General features: G+C 31.0%; 2 protein-coding genes across 2 annotated transcripts in view; one reads left to right on the top strand and one right to left on the bottom strand.

Annotated features, from left to right (window-relative positions):
* Nucleotides 1–4985, bottom strand: part of LOC113383572 — a 29045-nt gene extending 24060 nt beyond the window's left edge. The window contains exon 1 of the mRNA XM_026621829.1: nt 4980–4985. Within this exon, the coding sequence (XP_026477614.1) occupies nt 4980–4985 (6 nt within the window). The remainder of the gene's footprint in view (nt 1–4979) is intronic.
* A 2929-nt stretch (nt 4986–7914) lies between these two features.
* Nucleotides 7915–18045, top strand: part of LOC113383571 — a 66137-nt gene continuing 56006 nt past the window's right edge. Inside the window, exons 1-16 of the mRNA XM_026621828.1 lie at nt 7915–8847; nt 8915–9039; nt 9109–9175; nt 9673–9803; nt 9886–10032; nt 10122–10366; nt 10865–11031; nt 11669–11792; nt 12447–12555; nt 13462–13644; nt 14320–14415; nt 14761–15061; nt 15244–15525; nt 15844–16094; nt 16577–16752; nt 16840–17011. Of these exons, the coding sequence (XP_026477613.1) occupies nt 7923–8847; nt 8915–9039; nt 9109–9175; nt 9673–9803; nt 9886–10032; nt 10122–10366; nt 10865–11031; nt 11669–11792; nt 12447–12555; nt 13462–13644; nt 14320–14415; nt 14761–15061; nt 15244–15525; nt 15844–16094; nt 16577–16752; nt 16840–17011 (3501 nt within the window). The 5' untranslated portion in view covers nt 7915–7922. The remainder of the gene's footprint in view (nt 8848–8914; nt 9040–9108; nt 9176–9672; nt 9804–9885; nt 10033–10121; nt 10367–10864; nt 11032–11668; nt 11793–12446; nt 12556–13461; nt 13645–14319; nt 14416–14760; nt 15062–15243; nt 15526–15843; nt 16095–16576; nt 16753–16839; nt 17012–18045) is intronic.

Here is an 18045-nt window from a genome sequence, read left to right as displayed (position 1 = left end):
TTTCTACATTATTACCTGATTACTTGTTAATTATCTAGCTACCTACCTGTCTACTTGTCTACCAATTCTAACTGCCAAACTTATCTACCTATTTAACAATAATTTTATTTGTATAAGAATCAATATTAATGATTTGTGAAGATCTTATTTGACCAACAATTCAAAATAAAATGAACTAAATTGAAAATTATATTTAGAAAGGATATTTGGAAAGAAATTAAAGTTAAGCATGTCTTATCAAAATTATAGCTACTCTTGAAGAACTCAGTGCACTTAATTAATTGATTTTTTTTCACTATATATCCAACTGTTTGATGTCTAAAGTCTATTCCTTAACCTAGTGTTTTTAGAAGACAACTCAGTATTTTGGCAATTTTTTTTTTATTAAATTGTATTAGATACATTTCTAATAGTAATGTCAATATAAATTGAGCAATGCTCCGAACATTTTGGCTTTACATCCTATTTGAGATCTATAATTTCAAGTATCAGATATCTCTAGTGCTTGATATCAAGCAACATGGGTTTTGAACCAGGAGCCAGTGGTTGCTAAACCACTATGACCTACTGAGTGTGGTGCATATTCAACTCCAAAATTGTGCAAACGATTTTTGGCTCAGGCGTACTTTCTATACAAAATCTTATCAAATTAAATTAAAATATACTGCAAAAATTGAGTTATGTTCGAAATACTGCCCTTAATTTAAACTAACCAACTTTAAATTATATCATGCGAATAAAATTAAACTTTTTTATAATTAAGCTGTGCAATATAACCAGTTTCAATACTTGCTTTTTAGACTTTTCCATCTTTAGAAAAATGATTTATTGAAACATTAAAAAGGCTTTGTTGTTTTCTAACTCCCAGTAGGGTAAGTTATAGTGATCGCAAAAAATCGAAAATTAATTTTTTGCAATTCCATACGTTTTAAGGTCTTCTGAATATTTTGGCATACCTTAAAAAAATGAAAGTATGTGTTTTTTTTATGTGCATTCTAGACTGGTCTTTTATCTACCGACTAAAACCTCCGCTTTGCCTTTGCCTCTGGTCTCCACGGAAACCGCCGTTTTATGCATTACTTCGTGGGGGGAGAATCTAGAATGTTATCATTTTTACCTTATATTTATACTCATCTTTACTCATGGGCGGAGTCCCAATCGCATTTTCTTAAAATGCAGGTCAATTAGCACATCTGGATGTATGTGTGCGTGTATGTATGTATGTGTGTGTGTGTTTTTTCGACGATTTCGGGAACGCGGTTTAACCGATTGGAGTAATTCGAAAAACATTCGATTTGTGTTGATAAGGAGACTTGCTGATTAGTTTTTGGAAAGGTGATGAGAAGTTTTTAGTACTGGAAGTACTAGCAATTTGCCTGATGGCATGATGCCATGCACCACTAGTTTTTATAATATTTGACGAGTGTTTTTATTATTATAAACAACGGTTTGAACGAACCCGAAACGGAACAAAAACCGAAATGAACCGACTTGTTATACCGAACCGTGAACCGGAATCTGGTACGCTTTTTTTTCTGTTGAGCTGGAACTGGAACCGAACCGAGACAAATACAGAACCGGTTTTTTAAATTTTAGAGTTTCGGTGAAAAAAGTTCAGCAAAACACTGAAAATAGCGCTCCTGCGTCTCGAAGTTTGGTTACAAAACATATTTAAATCCTGCGACGGCAAAAAACGAAATTATTTTCCGAGCCAAATGTATACAAATACGTCTCGTGCTAATTAATTTTCGGTGAGAATCCTTGTTCGTGTTCATCTCACTTAGACAGGGTGTCCTTTATATATTTTGTAGACTCATCAATATTCATAATGTAGCCGGTCGAAGCTGAAACATTAGATACATCAATCAGTATGTCAAGTGGAGCCCCCAGTGCCCCATTCACGTGTAAATAATGTTCGATAATGCTCAAATTGAATTTCGTTCCTCGTGAACGAAGAAGAGGGTTGTAATGTAATGAAAAAAATACTCTTTAATCAATAAAAAGTAATGGTACGAAAAGTTTTTCACGTAAAAAAAGTTTATTTAAATGCGAGTCTCCTATTTGGGTCACTAATTCAATCAATTTGAATCTCGGAGCTGGATTTTGCTGCGTCATTCTCTTTTATCAAATAGAATTGTATAGTAATATAATTAGTTATTAATAGAGCTATAATTATGAATGCCAGACGAAAGCAATTAATATAAAATAATTAACAAATGCTCTTAATTAATTAGGTTTCTGGAGGAAAAGTTTTCGCCAGAAAATTCTTATTTGCTAATTTTGTTTTGTTAGTAACAATTGGAATAAATATGTATGTTAGCCAAAATTTCACCTTTTGAGCGCGTTTTCCCAAAAATGACCGTTTTCAGAAATTTAAGTCATCGACAATCGGTTGAGCCGTTTCTTTATTATTGATTAGTCTCAGAAACGTTGTCTGCGTTTTTGCCAAAATTTTTGCCTTTTGTCGATCTTTCCTCATAAACGGCTGCTTCGATTTTAAAAATTTAAAAGGCATTTGATGAAACTCGTTAAAATTTGCGTTGATCACTTTTGCGTGGCAATCGTCTGAGCCGTTTCTTTATAATTAGTCTCAAAAACGTCTGTCTACATTTTTGCCAAAGTTTCCCTTACCGTCAAAGTTTTCTCAAAAACGGCTGCACCGATATTAAAAGTTTAAAAGCCATTTGATAAAACTCGTTGAGAACTCGCGTTAATTACTTTTGCGCAACAATGGGCTGAGTTTTTTCTTTATAATTAGACTTCTAATTGCCTAACTACATCTTTACCAAACTTTTACTATTTGTCTATATTTTTCAAAATTGCTACACCGATTTTCAAAATTTAAAATCCATTTGATGAAACTAGTTGAGAATTAGCTCTATTACTTTTGCGCGGCAATCGGATGAGCCGTTTCTTTATAATTAGTCTGAAAAACGCCTGTTTACGTTTTTTCCAAAAAATCTTGAACCGATTTTGAAAGATTAGCTGGACCGTTTCTTTGTATTAAATGTTGAGTTGTTTTTGTCAATTATAATGAAATTAAAAAAAGATCATTTTTTATCATTCTAGAACATTAAATGCTTCAATGTGATTTCATTATAAAAACTCATTCAAGTTTGGATTATGAGCGAACTTCTTAGAACATACGCTGGGCATATGTTATTATTTTTTTGTGAAATGCGGAAATTTCATTACAACATTAATAGTTCAACAAATTAACTTTGTAATTACAATTTTAAAAGTTGCTCAATCTCAATTCATATCAAAACTTTTATTTTCACACATCGGGTTGTTCGTGGAACATGCCTTAAGGCAAAATAAACCAGATTCATTCTACAGTTGTATTTAGAGATTTTTTAATTTTGACATCTTGTCTTACATTTATAGTTTTTATCTTATTCAAGTAATATAAAAATATAGCTAAAATTTTCAGATAAATCTCATAAATTAATTATTTACAAAACATAATTAATTCCAAATACCTGAAATATAATTTGGACTCATAAAATAAATCCATCACGAAGAAAGCTCTCACATAAACACATAAATGTTTATGAATGCTCATTTATGAGTATTATTACTTCTACAAATTACTCTTTTCCCGATTCAAACTCTTTGTAAAGGACCAATAACAATTCGGAAACTTTTTTCCATCTCATTATTAAACACCTTGCTATTTTTCAAGATACTTGCGGCAATGGGAACAAATACAAACAATTTCTCCCGTAAGAATAAGAAGTTATCAACATATTCTTGTTTATTAGATTTGATATTAATATAGGTATTGTCATGATGATATTCTAGAAAGTTTTATATATCTCTTTGGAATTATATGCATAAAAGTTAGACTAAATTCGGAAAGCATTTGGTGGAATAATTTCAGCATCCCATGAGACTCGTAATGGGATAATTAGGAGAGTGGGAAATTTGATCTATAGAAAGACGAGATTCTTATGGTTTTCATTCTTGATGATGCATCCAGATATTACTTCAATAATTGACTTCTAATTATCTTTTAGTAATTGGTAATACCAAGTGCTGATTATGTTAGATACCTAGGTATGCATCTAGACCTCAGACTAACATGAAAACACCACATCACAACAAAAATCAAAACTATCAAATGCAGAGTAGAGAACTTTATTATATTATTAGAAATAATTCAAAATTAGCACTAGGAAACAAAATCTTGATTATAAAATAATAAAAATTCCTATCTGGTCATATGGTATAGAGCTTTGGGGCTGCTCTACCAAATCTAATGTGGCATTGGACAGCGAACCAAATAAAAACTACTTAGAATGATGGCTTATGCACCCTGGCACGTGAGCAAAAAATTCTGTATGATGATCTGAAAGGGCTATATATTAAAGACTTTATAAAAACAAGATCTACTAATCATCATCACAAATTAGAAAATCACTACAATTCACTCGTAGCTCCGCTGCTCCTTACACCAGAAGTAAGAACATTAAAGAAATTATGGCCAATTAACTTGATCCAGTAAAATTGCATCTAATAGTAAATACCCACTGGGGTAACTACTATATCTAATTATATTTAATTTATGTCAATCAAAATAACTATGGAATGCAACTAATGCTCATGGCATCGTGCCTTAAGGAAAATTGCTGGAACTTCTCGTACCAAAAATATTTTTTTTAATGAAGATTTAATTACAAAGATTCAAAGAAGTATTTGTTTTAGACTTTGAAAATATTAGATTGTTGAGAATTTCGAAATTTTTGTAAAATTTTGACCTTTGTGAAAAATGTGATTTTTCCTATATTTTGAAATATTTTAGAAGTGTTTTTAGAATCGCGATGCGTTGGCTACGTAGGATTAAAATATGAAAGCGCGTAAGCGCTGCGTCGCAGTCTAACGGATAAATTTCGGTGCTAAACCCATAGGAATGTGAACAAAACTTGCTCTTATTATTAAATTTAACAGTACATAAATTTACCAGTGAAGCAACTCACCTGCATTTCAATTTACCAGTCTACCAGTTTACTTATCAACCTGTTTATCAATATACCATTTTACCTGTCAACCAATATACCTGTTTACCAATTTACCTGCCATCTAGTTCTATATCTCTACCAATTAACCTGTTTACCTGTCATCCTGTTCTACATGTCTACCAATTATTCTGTCAACCTGTTTGTCTGTCTACATATAAAATATCCGAAAATTTGATGTGCATTAGTCCAATGATCATTTTTGACAACCAAATGACATTATTTTTTAAATTTTTTTTATTGAATCTCCAAAATCGCTAGACCTGCTTTCTTAGAAAAATTACCAATTTTTCATTTCTTCAGTGGAAATAAATGTTTTTTGAATCATTCAAATCGGACGCTCTGCTCTCTCAAAAACTGAATTACTATTTTTGGCACTTCTTGCCCCATATCTGTGAAACGTCTGGATCTGCCTTTAGCAAAAGCTAATCAGCACGTCTCCTTATAAATAAGAATAGAATGTTTTTTTAATTAATTGAATTATTCAAATAGGTTGATCCGTATTCTAAAAATCGTCGGCAAAAATTTGTAACTGTACACACACACACACAGACATCAATTTTTTCTAAGGTACGCCAAAGTGTTCAGAAACCGCTGAAACGTAAAGATATATAAAAAAAAATATTTTTTAATTTTTTGCGATTACTATAACTTACCCTACGAGAAGTTAAAAAAAAATTAAAAAATCTAGTAATTGATGAATTAAATTGTTCACTATTTATCGAAAACAGATAGCTTTATTTAGTACAATATTCTCTTGAGAATGGTTTTTGAACCCGTTTCTGGAACATCGATAAATTGTTGTACGTGTGCTCTCGATTTAATTTTATTTCTTTAAATGATAAATCTGAATTCAAGACTAATTTTCTAAAGCATTTGATCGAATTATCCTTTACGAAATGGCATTCTAAATAAATGTTTCCATGACGAGAAATTTCAACATTTGAATAGCATCGTGTCTACGAAGATATATAAGAAATATTTTCCTAAATTATATGCTTTGGTAGAAAATACACATCTATCTTATATATTTAGTGTATTTGATTCTTATTTCTGGGACGACAATGCTTTGTATCATTTATTATAATAATCTTGTTCTCATATTTATTGTAAATTTGAATTTTTTCCAGATATTTCCGAAGGAGCTCCTGAACGAATGCTTACCGTATTTGTAGACTCGGATAATACTCATCTTAAGGAATCTCAAACTCGCTCATATATTACTCAAATAGAACGGGAGAATTATATTGAATTAAAAAATAAACTAGTCAAAAGATTACCTACTGATAATGTTATGTTGTTTAAGTAAGTAAATAAAAATTTAATTTTTCCTTTATAATTGCATTAGCCTACAAGAAATAATATCTAACCACAAACCATATTTTTTTCAATTGTTCAATTTAATAATTCATATTCATTTAAAAGTGCATTTCAAACAAAGTTGTTCGAGTAGTTTTTATTGCTCTAATCAATGTCTAATAAAATCATATTTTATTTTAAAATTATTATTTATTACATGTTAATTTTCAATTTTATAGCCAAGAAGATGATCTGGATACGTACCAATTCAAATCGACAATTATTGATAGATTGAAAAAGTCAATTGATAAATCTATTGGTGATAATCCATTGGAAAAAGGAAAAATGAAAACTCTCCCTGTAAGTATCTTTAAATTATAAAACCAATTCCTGTCCGAAATAAACCTTATTGGATTAATTTATTTTTTGCTGAGACATTATTAAATTTTTAATTTAATTTCTCAGGAAATTTTGCAAGAACATACTAGTCATCTAACAATATTAAGGGAACACATGCTGCTGTACCAGCTGGTTGATAGAAAATATTTAGAATTCATTAGAAAAAGAATAACTTTCATACATTCGAAAGCAGAAAGTTCTAGCAGGAAAGATCCCAGCGTTAAAAAAGATAGTTTAAGAAACGAGCCAATATTTATCAAAGGATCTCAAGGAGTAGGAAAAACGACTTTGCTATATGATGCTTATACGAGTTGTACACAATGGTAGGATAATTGTAATTAAGTTTAAGCATATATTTTTAAATAGTATTTTAAATTAATTTTTTACTTTTTAGGTTTACATGTCCTGTAACAAGGATAGCTCGAACAGCTCGTGCTACTCCGAGGTCCTGCAGAGTTTTAGAATTCTTCCGTGTTTTGTGCCAACAATTGTCATTTGTTCTCGCTTTACCTCAGGGACATCTTCCGAAAGATGCAGGATTTGATCCTCGATATGTCAGTAAATGGTTTAAGGACATCATAAGGTGTTGTGGTGAACGAGATGAGGTAAGAGGACAGTACATAATAGTAGACATAGATAGTAGAGTAGTCTGAGATTTGAGTATAGGAAATAATTATTTTGGATTGGTTGGAAAGTACTTTTGCTCAAAGACTTACCAAGCTATCCAAGTTGTGATACTCAGATGGATTTACTACATAAATTAATTGCACATCAATGTTATTTGACGATTTATTGCATCAATAATTTTTATCCTGCAGGATGCAGCATCATACTTTGTCGCGTTTTAAAGGCATGAAAGAGTTTTTATTCAAATGTTACAATAGTTCTAAAGATAGATATTGGATGAAACACGTTTATTACTTTTTGAATTTTGTTTTATATTTCAGGTCTTTATAATCTTCATAGATGATCTGCACAAATTGTTGGGAATGAATCACCATGAAATGAACATGTATATGCCTGCCATTTATCCACGAAACGTTTTTGTCATCTTCACTGTAGCTACTAACGATGAACCTGGTTTTAACAAAGTTGGTTCAGTATTGAACCCATCTCAAAGTGAACAGAAATTAATGAAGAGTGACTCATTAAAAACTGATGATAAAACTAATTCTCCTTTTTTCTACCAATTCCAACGACCAAGGCATGAAGATTTCATCCAGTGAACAAAATTTACGCGAACAAAATGCACCAATAAATCGCGGGCAACCTTCACAACAAAGTATAAGAAAACGTTTGCATAAACAAATGAGTGAACAAGAAGTTATATTAAGTGACCAGCAACATGGATTGAATAAAAGTTCAAGTGAGCATAATATAAATGAGCAGTTATTGATCAGTAAACGCGAACCAGGAGCTGGTGATCATCAGCATAGCAATATTTACAAAAGCCTGCAGAGTGTCAACAACTGCATAGAGTTGACTCATAGTGTGGCTATCAGAAGATGCGAAAATTGTTTGGCTGAATATATGCATAAAACTTTGGTAGATGAAGAACAAGAAAATCTAAAAAATGCAGGTGGTTCTGAAAAGAGTAGTACCACAGATGAAAAGAACGATAAAGTCAATGATAATGGTAATTCTCATCAAAAAGTATTTGAATACTGTGGAAATTTCCTAGCAAAACGAAACTCCACTGATCTTTTTCAAGACAATTGTGAAGATATCACTAGTTATTTGAAGCATTACTATCAACCTAAATCCCACCAGGACCACACGACTTCATTATGCTGCACTTTGAAACACAATTCAGTTGATGATCATCCCAACAAGGAAGATCCAGATAATCATTTTAAATCCCAACAAATAACGATCAAAAATACTACGACATTTTCGCAGCATTTAGAAAACCGGTTAAACAAACTTCAAGATATGTTCGGAATGGAACCGGTTGCACAATTTTGTCGATATATTTGTTGCACAGAATTCGGTTTAACAGAGAGCGAATGTCTGGAGCTCCTGGTGCCGATTGAGAAAGATGATTCAATTCATGATGAGCCGATTGGATGCCGATTTGAAGAAAAAGGAGAGTTTAATTTCAGGACTTTTCGTGCTGTTAAGGAAGCTTTTGGTAAGTTTATACTAAGTAATACAATATTGTTTCAAATAATTTACATTAATACGAGTATCTTGAACAGGCGAATTGATTTTGGACAAATACTTGACTGGTAAAATTGTACTCCAATGGCGACATCAGCAGATGGGCGTGATAGTAAGACGAAAATTTTTAACAAGGGATGTTCAGAAACAAACTCATATTCAGGTGGTTAAATGGATAAATTACATATATAATATCATATATTCAATAAGCAATGTTTAAACTATGTCGTAGGTCGCCAATTTATTTTTGAATGAAGATGAACCAGAAGCTTTAGATGAGGCAGATGATAGTTCTCAAGGTACGACTAAGTTCTAATTAAATTACTCTAACTCTCTGCACTTAATATAAGTTGTATGAATGAAAGGTTTTCAAATTAAAAAATGAATGAACAATGAATACAAAAAATGTAAAATAAAAAATGTTAAGGACACGTATTGATAAGTTTAGCGCGACAATTTGCCAAACCGATTTCATATAATTAGCACATATGTGCTAAAATATAGGAGTAAAAAATTTTGTCTGCGTTTTTGCCAAACTGTACCGATTTTGAAGATTCAGAAACCATTTGAAAAATTTGAGTTAGTAATCATGCTGATTAATTTTTGGTAATGATCGGCAGAGTCCTATCTGCTCCATACGCGATCCTACGATTACTAGTTTTTTTTGCTTTAATATTAATTAAAATTAATATTTAAATTAATTAATAGTAAATGAACCGCGGAAATAGCAGATTTTTTTTCATTATATAATTAATTGTGATATGAGTAGACTTTATGTTTAATCTTTTTTGTTCAGATAATCCGGCAACCACGACAACTTACAATCTCCGACATGTGGAGGAATATTGGACTCAACTTCTTCGAGCTGGTTCACTGGATCGCCTGAAGAAAACTTGTTGTTGTAACTTCGATTTTCTTTTAGCATCGGTAAGTTGTTATATCAGTTTTAATTTGTAGTATTTATCATTTATGTAAGTTACAAACTAAATTTGAAATTGATATTTGTTAGGTTCAAATGGTGTCTATCAGTTACTTACGGTGTTTGTTGGAAGAAATTCGAGATTTTATTTTAGATCGGGATATCGAAATCGTGTATTACATTATTCAAAAATCTTCTGATACATTAACAAGAGATCCAACACAGTTGGCAGCTCAGGTAAATAATTTATTCACGTAATAACAAATGTACTTAAATTTATTTCTTTGAATTATATATAATAATGATTTAAATCTAATGTATTCCAGATGATAAGTTGGCTGAAACGTATCACAGACATTGAAGATCCACTTATTGCTGCATCCAAGGATATTCTAGGATTACCTTCATCGGCAGTTTCTAATAATCAGTTGAATTCTCCAAATACTCCAAAAGATGTTTCCAAAGGGTCAGAAGGCGACGCAAAGAACAATGTTCTGAATCAGTTGATGACGTCTTCGATGGCTTGGAGTGATGGTTTTACATCGCCTCTGCTCGTCCCTTTGAACTCTTGGTGAGAATTATTTTCATTAATAAAATTATATAAAAGGATACTTCTTGAAAAGTTACAATTGCGTACAATTTGTACCCCATGAAACTCCTTAATGAAAATGAGTTTTACGGGTTGCAACTTTAGCATTATTCCAGATCTTCAAAAAATGTTAAAGAAGATGATAATTTGAACTATAACTTATGTATGTTTTTACGTCAACTCGTCCTAGGTTCATATATAATTATTGTGGCATTTCGTAGCTCGATTTCCGATTTTTTTTTTTTCAAATAAGTAATTGTTAGACAATTACTTATTGTTAGACAATTAATGATAGTTTTGTTGAAAATCTTACTAGGGTCTTGGTAATTTATGTTTCTGGTTATTTCGAATTTCATTCGCTATACTATATTTTACTAACCTTATAAAATCCTTGCAATGATATCTATTATAGCATTGCGTTTTGTATTTTATAATTGCTGAAGTTTAAAATTATTACTAAATTTGTTTTATTAATTTCAGGTTGCCTCCGCCGATTTCTGAACATATAAAACATATGACTGTCCGCCAAAGTGTGAATCTGCTGCGAATTACTCCTGGTTCTCAACACTTGGTCGTGGCCTGCGCCAATAAATCTCACCTGGAATTATATCACATAATGAGCAACAGACTGGTTCATGTTTTTACAGGTAAATCATATATGGTTAAATAATTCCAATTCATTATTTTAATTGCCGAAAATTATCGGTGCAGCGGGTTAATTATTTATATATCATATTTATATTTACAAGGAAACATACCTGACTATCATGAACATTTTTTTTAATATGAATTTATTTGGCTTTATAAATTAGATATTTACATGATTTACATAATTGCAATTCATAGGTTAAATTATGAATAGTAATGTTTTATATTTATTTATTATACGTGTATATTAATTAATTTTTAAATTTAAAATTGTTAATTTTACATTAGTTGTTGAATGCTTCAACAGCATTTTTTCTTAAGCTTAAGCAATTATAGGACTTGCTTGTCTCTCTTTATATTAAATAGAGCATTTTTTATAAACTATTATGTAGAATAAATTATGAAACTTTTAATTAAATGATATAAACTAATTTTATATCTACCTATATTTACAAGGTTTATAAGAATGTTCTATTGCATTCAATTTTGTGAAAATTGACCAGTTTTCATGATCAAATAGTAAGTGATTTCAATATTCTGCACTTGCCATGTGTGCTTAATTATTTATCAAATTTATCAATATAATTGTTTGTGTTCATATTTTAAATATTGTTATAAAAAATTTATATTTTTAAGGTCACAGTGGTCCTGTAACTTGCATGGATATAACCAAGGGTTCTCAATATTTATTGACTGGTTCTGAAGATACAACTGTTATAATTTGGGATCTCAAAGAACTGAGATTGCGGTTTCGTATTTTGTAAGTAAATTAGTATTTTTTAACTCATTAAAGCATGTTATTACTAAAACTCGAACTATATAATAAGTGCAATAAATTGATTGGATATACAAGTGCAACGAAGAGTTTGTCATTCTTCACACGTTTTTTTTGTCTTTTATTTGCGTTTTAACATTCATATTGCCGTTTTTTTATAATTAAATATTTGAAAATTGGCATCGCTGCTGCATGATTTCAGGTTCAGTGAGCTTGAACTCGCGAACTCGTCTACACTGCGTTAACCCATTACGCCATGGAACATCCTCAAGAACAATTTAAAAAAAATATTTGAAATTAGAATCATACATATTAAGATATATCAAATTTTTTGGTCATTGGGGCACGTTAATTGTAATTCTTTTTCTATGAGAAACTTTGCTAAAAAAATTTAGGGTGAAAGTATATCTGATTGTTTTATAAAATGATATTTAAATATATGGAGAAAAAGCTTTATAGATAATTTCGTAGACTTCAAATTCACTTCCATGGTACGGTTTCTTCGGCAAAGTTTCTTGAAATGGATTTATTGGGCCAGAATCAAAACATAACTCATCGGTGAACTTGATTGTTATATTTATAGCAATTTTATTTCTATTTATACTATTATTAATGCCATTATTTCTATCCATATTTCAGTGAGCACATAGCGCCAATTTTAAGCGTTTGCTGCGCCTTCGATTCGGAAGTAATAAGTGCAGGCGACGACTCCAGTATTATTGTGACGTCACTTGTCGATGGAACCACCGTAAGTCCATTCTAACAATCTACAATTCGTTTAATCCAAAATTTTATAATAAACACGGTATAATTTAATTTTATAAATAGCATTAAAGTGTTAACCTGTAAATTAATCTAATATGAGTTATTTTATTAGTTGCGCACTTGGTCCACTCTATATTCTGATTTATTGTTACCCCCATTAAACTGAACTAAACCTATTAAAATTTAAGTATTAATAAAATCGATTTATGTTATATATTAATTTTATACGGCTTGTTGCTATAATAAAATTTATGGATTTTAATAACACGGTTATAGCTGCACTTTTGTTATTGTATATAAAATGAAATTTAATTTGTTATTGAAGTAATAAATTCTCAGTTATTAGGATTAGGAGTAGCATAAATTGTATCAGCTAGAAGTGTTTGTTGATATTAATACAATATTATATTCACGGTTGTTAAATGAATTGTATATTGTATTATGAAATTAAATTAAAGATTATACAAAAATATTATCTAGTCTTTAAAATGTTCTGCAATAAATGTTTTAACTAACTTTGGGGAATATTAAATGAGTATAGTTGTGATGCTCTTAATTTTTATGGTAAAGTATACTTTTAGATATGATAATTTAGTTTACTTAACACTTTAGGGGTTTAACAAATTGTTAAGCAATATTAGTGTGTCGAATTAGATAAATTTTATTATGTGTTGTGCGTTTTTAACTATCTAACGCCATTTTTAACTACTCTGCCTATAAATATATATGCATAAATGACTTTGCTATTTCTTGGTGCATTTTAAATTTTAAATTTGCTTTCTTAAAATTATTTTTGTGATTAGTAACTAATATAAAATATTTTATGCTAGGGTATTTAACTCTATAAATCATTCCTCGATTTCAATTCTATATGTTGGTTTATTTTCAGATTACCAAGATAGATCATCATAGAGGTCCTGTGACAGCACTGGTTGTGGATAAGGAGCAGGATATATTATTGTCATCTAGTCAGGACACGACAATATGCATCTGGGCTTTGACTGATTTTGAATTGCTCAATTGTATTAAAATGCAGGATAGCGTTTTATCACTGGACATCAGCGGAGATAATGTGAGTAGAAATTGGCAAAGATAAAATGATTAATTTTAGGAACGTGAGTGGAAAGGTCTGTAATTGTCTAAAATTAATAGAAGTAGAAGTTTGCACATAGAAATAAATTGATTGTAGTAATAATTGAACGTTGAATGCAAAATTAATTCCAATTTTATATACAAATTCAGTCACAAAAATGAAACAGCATTCATTGGAATGATAAATTTTATTTCATTTTTGTTTCGATTTATGAGAATTCTCATAAGTTTGTTATATTATTTCACTTCAAATCTTCAAATATTTGTATATTATTTCAACATCAGTTTCAGAACAATTTAATAATTAATAATTCAAAATGTTCGCCAGCCTCGGTCTAATGGTGGATTACCTACTAACATTCAACAATTTGTAGACAACCTTGGTTCCAAATGGCCAGATATGCCTGTGGTTAGGATTAATTATTTACGTGGGATGAGCCATATAGACCAATGTTGGTAAAACTATATAGGCTCTATCTAGAAATGTTCAATTTTTATACCCAGCCGATATCGGCTTCAAATTTGACCAATGTAGATTGTATATTGCTCTTAGATTCAGCCTACATTAATTACTACTACGTTTCTACTACGTATCTATTATTGCAATTATGAATAATAAATAATTCATGATGAACAATTTTATAAATTTCATTAGGTATTTTTGCTGGCACACTGTAAAGATAATGGTCTTTATGTGAGATCGTTGGTAACAGGAACAGAGCTGCATAAATTGGAGGATGCGCATTCAGAGGTACTTTATATAGTTATTATATTAAAAATAATTATTATAATAAAGATTAATATGATAATATTTATGCCCTATACCCAAGGGTAGATTCATAATATTTTATATGCTCGTATAAAACCATATAAAATAATTTATAATATAGTAACTGGAGTATAATCATAAATATTCATCCAATGGATAGTCAAGCTTATAGTCTAATAAAGTGTTTTGTGAAAAACGTCCGGTATGTTGGTGATCTTAGCTCAGCAATTTCTAAATTTAATTTTTAATCCAAAAATGTCTGCAAATTATAAATAGCTATAAATTTCAAATTATTAAATCATTTCTAAATCATAATTCAATTTCCAGATCCAATGCATCTCTATTGCCAATGACAACAGACGCGCCGTTGTCGGTTGCGCAGACGGATCAGTCCTGGTATATGAATTGCATTCTGGAAAATTGCTCAAAATGTACAGAAATAAAAAGAATTACTTCAAAAGTTATATTCACAAAAGCCATCAAGTCATTGATACAAGTATATATGTTGAGGATAGATTAAAAGACACTGCGTATTTGCATATGAAACTACATGATAATAAAGATCTCGATAGTAAGACATATACGAGCATATGCATATGCGAGAGCGATGATTTTTTAATTGTTGGAGGTAAGTTTTTATAATTATAGAAAGCACACTATTTAATAGTAAACTCCACACGACTTGGGTTTTAATAAGCCAATAATACAAGCAGATGATATTTAACTTTATGTACACTGTTGAATGTAGTATATGTATATCTAAATAAAGTTTGGATGATTTTTTCTTTCTAACTTCGTATTTCTTTTCAGTTGGAGATCAAGTAGAAGTATATTCCTTTAGAGATGAAGGCGAAACAAATATAAATTCTCAGTGTTTCACAAAGAATCTCAAGAAGTCAATGAGACACAGAAGACCTAGAATTCCGAATACTTCATCATCTACAAGTGACGTCACCTGTATAAGTGACGTGACACGAGATGATCAATTCTTTGCAGAGGGCGACTCCAATGGTGACGTTACAGTCTGGTCTTTAGTCACTTCCTCGGTTAACAATGTGTTTTCATATTCAGTTGACAACGGAAAAACTTCAGGTAAACTTGAAAAATAGTTATATTCCTTTAGAAACATATTTAACGTTTTTCTAATATATGTTGAATATTTGACTAATATCTGTCCATGCCTGATACATTATTTTAACCTACTATATAGGTAATTAATCCAAATACCGTAAATGTGTATTTAATCTTTTGTCCTCCACGATTCGTAAACTTTTGGATTTGGACTGTGTTTTTTCTATATGGTTCTATCTACTGCATTTCTCATAATACGCACGTATTCAACAATATGCTAATTGTAATTGTAAATGTAATCAGAAACAAATTATCTACAACTTAATTAATTTCTTCCAGGAACTGGTAAATCATCATCAAGTTCTGATAAGACAATTAGCGCCGAAAAAGACAAATTCGCTATCGGCAAATCGTTGTCAGGTTCCTCTGATAAATTCGTGACCAGTCTCAGTAGCTCTCATGGTGGTGGTGATTCTTGTGTAACCTGCGTCACAGTGTCGCCTGATGTCACATTTGTTACGGCTGGTTTCCTGAACGGTGACATCATCAGTTGGAAGATAACGGATTCATCGCGGATAAGCATATTCAGGGTAAGATCAAATTCATACATTGTTGCCATTATTTCTGTATTGAAATATCTAAACATCTGCTTGAATAAATTATGAAAACGTCCGCCGTTTTGACTATATCTTCAAATATTTTAAACAATAAAATAATAAATGTAAATATAATAATATGGTAAAAGCAAACAAAAAACAAATATCTTAATACCCAGTAAACACCGGGCGGCGGTAGCAATCTGAAGTCCACATTCGCCTTCAGCGATGTGACATGCATGTGGAATCTATGAGGATTTCAGATTGCTAATGCCGCTCCGTGTCGCTCGGTGTTTACTGGGTCAATTGGTGGATGTTTGTAAAAGTTCCAGTCTAAAAACAATGAGACAAATTTAGTAGATCAAAACATTTTATACAGTTTATAAAGTTAACACTTTCCACTCGCGATTTCCGAGATCGATATAAATTTTGGCATCCCAGTGGAAAGGGTTAACAAACTATTTTTTAATTTTCAGGGTCACAAAGCACCAATATCCTGCGTCAGAGTACTCTGGGACAACAAAAGGATAATTTCTGGCGGCGGCAAAGGTGAAGAATTGGTAATTTTGTGGTGGGTGGATTCAGCAACTCCTATCAGAGTGTACAATGCACCATCTGAACTTGTAGATGTCACCAAAATATGCGATATATTGTAAGTATCGACAGTCCAATTTTACAACATTTCTCATGATACTACTCTTTTGTATTTGTTTTGGGTTTGGTGTTTCTCATGGTATAGCTCAGTCTTTCTCAAAGTGGGCGATATCGCCCCCTGGTGGGCGATATTGATCTCCAGGGGGGCGATGAAAGGCCTCGCTAAAATGTTGGTTGTTGACGTTGGGTTAGGGAGCATTTGTAATTTATTTTTACATTTTAAAGTTCACCAGAAATTTGTATCCCAACGATTAATGGTACTTTATAAGTTTGGTCGGTTCTATGGTATTTAAATGATTTTGATACCATTTTATAGCTTTTTATCAAAAAAATTGTCTATCAAAAGGAAATTGTCTGACCCGGTTTACAATCTGTTTGACTCTGTTATAGAGTTTTTAGAAAATAAGGAACACAGTTGTGCAAAAACCTGGTATCATCAAAAAATGATATAGCATATCTCACAGACCTTTATGCATTGCTCAACAATATGAATCTACAACTTCAAGGCGATGGCTTAAATTTAATAAAAACAAAAAATATCATCGCTGCTTTTGTAGCTAAACTGTTATTACATAAGAAAGATATTGGAAAACGGTAGTTTCATAATTTTCCAAATTTATCGGTATCGTGCAACAAAGACTTGCCAACATTTGGAAAATCTTCATGGCAATTTTATTGAAAGATTTCAAGATATTTTAAATTTGGAATACCAGGCTGGGTATTAGAACCTTTTTCAAATGCAAATGTAGAACATCAGCCCAGCTAGAAGAAGAGCTTATAGAATTAACAACAAATGAGAATTAAAAATCAAATTTAAAGATGGTTATCAACAATTTTGGCTACAGAAGTCAATTCAGCAGTTATACCCTGGCATGTGGTCGGTTGTTCAAAAATTTTTCCTAGCATTTCCATCGTCATATTTGTGGTGAACGTGGATTTAGCGCTGTGACAATGCTACTTACTAAAAACAGAAATCAGTTGCAAATTACCAAACGCGGTGACTTACGACTTTTTTTGAGTCAAATGGAACCTGATATTGACAAACTTGTAAAAAAACATCAAATTCATCCTCTCATTAGAGTTTGAAACTAAAATTTGATATACTGTTTCTATTAAGTTGATTATATATATAATATATATGACTAATGTCATAAAGTTGCATTTTATTTGCCCTCACTGGTAAAAATGTATAATTTAGAATGTAAGGTTGCATCAACTAATATATCACACTATAACTATATTAATAAAAGTAAAAAAAAAACATGTGTTCAGAGATTGGATAAAAAAATTG

The sequence above is a fragment of the Ctenocephalides felis genome, unplaced genomic scaffold (genome assembly GCF_003426905.1).
Source record: "Ctenocephalides felis isolate EL2017-DRISC unplaced genomic scaffold, ASM342690v1 CF-g0.4_SCAFFOLD_03570, whole genome shotgun sequence".
NCBI lineage: Eukaryota > Metazoa > Arthropoda > Insecta > Siphonaptera > Pulicidae > Ctenocephalides > Ctenocephalides felis.
Note: the sequence above shows the minus strand (reverse complement) of the source record. Positions and strands in the feature narration are given on the sequence as shown.